We start from the raw sequence: 6506 nt of genomic DNA, 5'->3' as shown, positions 1-6506 counted from the left end.
TACTTGGAGTTAAAACGCATGCCAAGTCTACAATTTTAGAGAGAAGGTGTATGAACCATCACAGTCTGCCAGAGTATAAAGTAACTACCAGACTCCAGAGGCCAAATTCGGTTCCAGAGACATGGACAGGAAGTAGCTTCTCTGAGCCGTTGATGGCGACGGCCCGCCAGCCCTTGGAATGGGACCCCGGGCCCCACTGGCCGTGGAAACTAGAAAAAGACAAAAAGCATAAAAGCAGACTCCTTTCCACCCCTTTTAGTGGAGGTTGGCAAAGACATCTGAGGCCCAGAAAGAGCCCATGTTCACCAGCCTAGTATAAATTCTTACTACGACCGCCTCACACGTGTACGAGATCTTGACCTTTAACCAGGCGGTCGGGTAAAATCACCTAAGGTGGGTCCCATTCAACGGAGAGCCTAGAATGGTTGTCACTTTCTTTGGATTCACTTATCCATGGCTTGCTTCTCACACGTGTAACAAATATTATTAGTCAGTACTTTCTCTAACGTGCATTAAATCCACGCCATCCATCACGTACATCATCCGTTATTTGGCCTTGATTCCAAAAATTATCAAAAAACATCTAAATTCTTGTGGTATGGCCCACCTGACTTTTCAAATATTAGAATTTTTGGGTAATCCATTCGTCCTGATAAGGCACACTGGATGAACAGATCGGATGGCTATAAACAACATGCTGCTCTACAGAAAAGACGGATGGTGGATATCCTATTCCGTTTCCTATAATGTAGCTTACAAGAATTTTAGAACATTATGATTTTTGGGTTGTATAGTGACCCTGAGGCAGCGTACTAATGGATGGGATGGATCTTATAAAAGTTTCACCCACGTGGCACTTGATTAGTAGTTGATTAGATCGGCGAGGTTACCCTTCTACGCGAGAGGGGGCAGGGAAATAATTAATGCACGGAAGGGCGTGAGTTAGTATAAAAAAAAAAAATTAGAGAAATATTTGATGCACGGAATAACATTTAAAAAGAGAGATTACTTCCTCCAAGGGATTAAAACCTATATGAGGAGTTTTGAGTCTTAAAAAAAAAAATTGAGAGAAATTTTAGATATTTTAATGTGTAACGTGAATTAAAATAGAAGTTGTTATGGGAAAGTATGAGCCGAACCAATAAGGGCCGACTTAGGCAAACTAAATTGACGGGTAGAGCCTCAAAAAACATTTCTACATCAAAGCCGACCATGCTTTCAGACTACATTTCCAAAACTAGGGTTCCAGAATAGAGGTAGATTGAGCCACCTGGACAATTGAGGCTCTTATCCGAAGAGTTACTGCCCTGGATTGAAGTCCAAAGTCCTAGCTTCAACCTTTAGGCCAGAGACTGAGTTTAAGACATGCATTCCCAATAGAATCTGACCAGAAGGTCCGAACATGAACTCCAACCATAGGATCCATGGGGTCCGGCCATGGGCTCGGATATGTTAAGTTTGAGGTACGAACAAGGTTAGTCCCATCGTGAGCTCGACGAACTAAGTTGTGGGACTAGCCCGGGTAGGAGCATGGCCAAAGGTCATGTTCAGATATATTGCCTAATAAGGTATATGGGAGAATAATCTGGTGCATGATTTAAGGATAATGGTCGATATCTCCACGTGCTTAACATCTGCTTGATGGAGTAGATTGTGCTGAGAGTAACGGCAATGATCCCATCGATCCTCAAGTATAAATACCAAAGAAATCCATTGCAACAGGTACACAATATCTCGCAACACCACTCTATTCTACACAACTTGGACTCAGTTTCCCTAGCATAACTTTAACATCGAATGGTCCCCTGCTCAAGCTAGGGCTTCCTTTGTTTATTGTTTTGTGTAGGAATAAGGTTTGATCCGAGCACATGTAGCTCTGTGGAGGGTGTTCCAAATTTTAGCATCAACAAAAGTCTTAATTAAAGTATAATATAACTTACTTAAAATAACAAGTTTTGCCAAAAATAAAAAATAAACTTAAATTAATTTTAATGAAGCATTTTATAATCAATCAATCCGTAAAAATAGATGAAAATATAAAATTGTTTAAAAAAAATCAATAGAATTAAAATTATTAAAAAGTGTTTTTTTTTTTAATCACAATTTTATTTACCTAGTGTTTGTGTGTGTGTGTGTGTGTGGTTTTTTTTTTTTTAATGGATGGACACGACTCACTATATGAGTAGGTTGAACTCGATTAGATGTGCAATATATCTGGTAATGATACTTATATCAAAAGTCATAAATAATTTAAATTAGCCTTGAAATAATAAATTTTTGTTGTTTGAAATGAGTTTCTTTGAATGGGAAGTACTGGACCTAATTAAGGCTACTACTACTTTCATTTAAATTTTTTGGGTCTTTCCATATTTTGGGCCACGTCCTACATCAATGTTCCTACATGAAGTTCACATGCAATGGGTGCACATGTACCAACACATCGTACGTGTGAGATGTCGCAGATGGGGCACAACACGATTGCTCTCGTCAAGGGGGTAACCTTCCACGAAGACACTACACGATTAAAGTCAGACCAGCCAATGGTCTGATTCAGTGTACGTCTCATATATATGGCCCCACAGAATTAGTGGAGCCGCCTGATTTCTTTAACCAGGTTTCTTAATGATGGGACCCACCTTTTCTGCAGATCGGATGGCATACGAGCAAAGACAAGTTGGCACGTGCATCCATTGAATACGTGTGAAGTTCACAAGCTTTGCATTACAGGTGAATTAACAATCCTTGTAGAAATCATGTATGAAAACGGCAACAACAACCATAATAACAAGGGGAGAGAAGATCCATATTCATATATTCGAATTCAACGTACAGAATCCACTCTCTTTTTTGCATTTGAAGCAACAACAACGAAAACAACAACGACAACAACAAAGACAATCTAAGGTTGTTATAGACAATTGGCGGGAATTTATGTATTTCTTTCTTCTATCTTCTTCGCATATAGCATGCAACGGAAGCTGTGATCAGTAGCTGGTCTTGAATGGTCGATACGTCTTCAAATCAAGGATCACACCTGCAACGGACCCCACCGCAGCAGCCAACGAGATGGCGAGGCAGGCCAAGCTGAGGATCTGGAGACACACCCACCTAGTACTCCACTTGGGTATTTTCTTCTGGGCAATGTACATCTCTACTGGGAAGTAGACAGTGAGTGGCCAGAACCCGAACGCCCCGAGGATGCCGACGACATCGTTGAAGAATGGGAGGAGCATGGAGATGACTGTGGTGGCCACAACGAAGGCAGACCGCCACACCAGACGGAAGAGATTGAGTTTGAAAGGGCGGAAACCGGGGATTGGGACCGGGATATCTCTTGTGATGAATTCGCTCTTGGGCCATCTTTGGATGGCCCACTTCTCTATGAATGCGAACAGGGGCTGGCAGTAGACCTGATAGGCACCAACAAGGTGGATGACGATTGCTGCATTGGCGATATCGAGCAGCCAGAAGGGGTTGTAGAAGCCGAAGCCGGTGAGGAGGTTGCCGGGTGCATGGTCACCAAACGCGGCGTAGCCCATGCAGCCACAGAGCATGTAGAAGGCTGTTGTGACGGCGACGCTGACGAGGGTCGCCTTCTTCATGGTTTTGGACTCGGAAGGTGGGGATTTGATGGTGTCCTGTAAAGATCAGAACGCCATTTTGAGTTAATTAGCATTTGGGTCAGATGCAATTAGATGATTTTGAGAGAATCTGTGTTGTTTGTTTAATTACCTGTATCTCGATGAGGATTATTGAATAAGAGTAAGCGAATGCAATGTCACCGAAGGCTTGGAAGCTCCTCCAAATCTTTTGAGTTTGGGTGACTGCACCGATGCCTATTCCAGTCATGCTGCCTTTGAAGCTCCCGTTAGCTGATAACATATCAAAATCGGAAATTGAATTAGTAAGATATCAAAATTCGTTTTAATTGGAATTGAAATTCTGTTTGTTTCAGTTCCAATTTGTGAAATTGTAAAAGAGAACGGATTCAAACCTGCGACTTGGGCAATTCCGAGAGCTAGGCCGATGGATGAGTAGGTGAAGGACATAATAGCCGCAACAATGGAGAGCCACCAAATCTGGTCGAAGTCGGGGATTTGAGAGAAGATGATTTCAGAGATGCCGAACATGATCATGTAAGGATTGCTTGACATGTGGCATGGGTCCTTTCCTCTGCTCTGGTGGAAGCAGTTGGACCGTTTGATCGCCCTGTTTGGAAGGAACAGTGTGTAAATGAAGGGAAAAGAAAACAGAGAAGTGGATAAACAGAGTGGGCCATGATTGATGGACATACATCATGCTGATCGATGCTGCGATCGTGTAACCAATGGCCACACCAAACAGATTGAGGTATTGGATCAAACCACATATCTTAACCTTAGCTCCACCTGCAATATTCAAATCAATGGAAGAAAAACGTTAGTCAGTTATCTATCTCTCTCTCTTTTTTGTTCTGTTTTCGATCAATGGATTCTGTTATGAAAGCAGGAACATACCAAGGTTGGCCCGAACAGCGTCCATGTAAGTGTAGTTTCTCTTGCCAGTGACAGGATCGCCCGACCGGTAGCAATCGGCGAGGAGGGCGGAAGTGTAGTAGATTACAAAGGAGAACAGGAACATGACAGCAGGCCCGGCTATCCATCCCAGCTGGGCGATGGCCCATGCCAGGGACAGCACACCAGAGCCAATCACAGCTGTTATTATGTGGGCACTTGCAGTCCAAATGTTTCCTACAACCAATCAAAATCACAATTCTATTAATACCATTCACGAAAACTATGGATAATGAGTTTTTGGTAGCAACCCAAATCAGAAAACAAGTCTCAGGTACTAATTATAAGTAGCACTAGTACTTGAAACAAACCAAACACTAGTTTTAAATAAAAGAGAATCGCAGCAGTTGAATTGATGAAGACCCACCTGTTCTTTTGATTCGGCCATCATCGTCGAAGCATTTGGAAGGACCTTGGTGCTGCACTTCTATGGAGAAGTCAGTGACTTGGTGGTGGTGGTTCTTGGCTCCAGCACTCTCTCCCATCTTTAAGAAGCCACCAAACAGAAAGAATACAAAAGGATATGTGAGGAAAGAGAGAGAGAGAGAGAGAGAGAGAGAGGTTTGAGTGAATTGCTTGTGAGGAGGGAGTGGGTATTTATAGAGAGATTTGAAGTAAGCTAGTAAAGGGGTTATTAGAGCCACGTGTCTCAAAGACTCAAGAAGACGTACCTTTGTCCACGACTGACTCCTCTCCCCCACAAAATCAAGTCAATGGTCCAACCCTATCTCTCAGATTTCAAATCCAACACTCGAAGCAGGGAAGGGACAAAAACCCCCTAAAAAAAAAAAATGCAAGGGCCGGTTTGGGTGGGCCATCCTATTAAATTGAAATTAAGCCTAATCTTGATTTTGATGGACCCTATATTCTAGCCGCTCTGCGTTCCTACGCATAAACAAACAAGCAGAATCTCTACCAGCTCTAATATAATTTTCACTTCATCCATCAATTTCGTGAGCTTCTATTGAAATACGAGTCTCAAAATAAAGGTCTAAAACTCAGTGGGCCATGCTATAAAGAAACATTGGGAATTGGAATCCCATATTGAAGCTTGGAGGGGGACCTGGCACTACACTTACATTACAAAAAAAACACAAATCAAGCAGCAGTTTATTTCTCTTACCTTCTCTATTTTGAGCTATATCGATCACTCTTTCCTTACCTACTCTCTCAATCAATGCAGAATGCAATGGCGAGAAAGAGAGAAGTGTAAGGGGTTGTGATGGGTGTGACTAGTCTTGTAATCTCCGTCCATTTATATAGCAAGAGGGGTGACTAAAATACGAGTTTACCTCTGTTAAAATGCCACTTTTGGTTTGTCACGTGTGAAGCCTTGTGGCCATCCTCACCGATGGAGAGAATAGGTTCCTTCCGTACCTGAAATCCATTTCTTTTTTGTTTCCTTTTAAAAGAATGGAGTTGTGTGTAATCGGTTGTAGGTTAGCTCAACATGTATGCAGCCTGTCTCACGTGCCTGCTTGTCTAGGATATCCAAAATCTGAAAAATGTGGCCCCACCTTAGAGATCTGCGGTTGAATTTATCTTATCGATCCGTTCTTCTGATGGGCTGCTCTGTAGAGAAGCAATGGATGGTGGAAGCGGATTGCGTAATGAGAAAGTCACTACTGCTCTTTATCTTATTGAGTAAACTCTGTGGGGCCCACCATGGACGTATTTATCCTATCCATGCCGTTCATCCATTTTTCCAGCTTATCTTAAGGGATGAGTCTAAATATGAAGCATATCCAAAGCTCAAGCACCACTGAAAATAGTAAAAATAATGATGAAGCTTCCCATGGCCCACAGTAATGCTTATTTGTCATCCAACTTGTTTATAAGGTCATATAGACATGGATGAATGAAAAACGCAAATATCGACTTGATCCAAAAATAAATTTTAAAAAAGTGGAGTTTTCAACTGTAGGCATTCAATTAACATTTGTGGTCCTCTAA

General features: G+C 42.1%; 1 protein-coding gene across 1 annotated transcript; it reads right to left on the bottom strand.

The window, feature by feature from the left end:
• Positions 1 to 2728: 2728 nt before the first annotated feature.
• Positions 2729 to 5806, bottom strand: LOC131236597 (amino acid permease 3-like). The gene is made up of 7 exons (XM_058233883.1): positions 5677 to 5806; positions 4921 to 5038; positions 4497 to 4730; positions 4295 to 4388; positions 3995 to 4209; positions 3733 to 3872; positions 2729 to 3638 (listed from the first exon to the last, which is right to left on the bottom strand). Exons 2-7 carry the CDS (start codon positions 5036 to 5038, stop codon positions 2985 to 2987), a joined length of 1455 nt encoding a protein of 484 aa, XP_058089866.1. The 5' UTR covers positions 5677 to 5806; the 3' UTR covers positions 2729 to 2984.
• Between the last annotated feature and the right edge of the window lie 700 nt (positions 5807 to 6506).

This window comes from Magnolia sinica, chromosome 2, assembly GCF_029962835.1.
Source record: "Magnolia sinica isolate HGM2019 chromosome 2, MsV1, whole genome shotgun sequence".
NCBI classification, from domain to species: domain Eukaryota; kingdom Viridiplantae; phylum Streptophyta; class Magnoliopsida; order Magnoliales; family Magnoliaceae; genus Magnolia; species Magnolia sinica.
Note: the sequence above shows the minus strand (reverse complement) of the source record. Positions and strands in the feature narration are given on the sequence as shown.

Excerpts from the sequence above, each read along its gene's own strand:
- LOC131236597 (XM_058233883.1), bottom strand. The coding sequence starts at position 5,038 with ATGGGAGAGAGTGCTGGAGCCAAGAACCACCACCACCAAGTCACTGAC. Across the intron at positions 4,210-4,294 it reads GCAGCATCGATCAGCATGAT|GGCGATCAAACGGTCCAACT; the intron begins GTATGTCCATCA and ends CCTTCCAAACAG. Across the intron at positions 3,639-3,732 it reads TAATCCTCATCGAGATACAG|GACACCATCAAATCCCCACC; the intron begins GTAATTAAACAA and ends TGATCTTTACAG.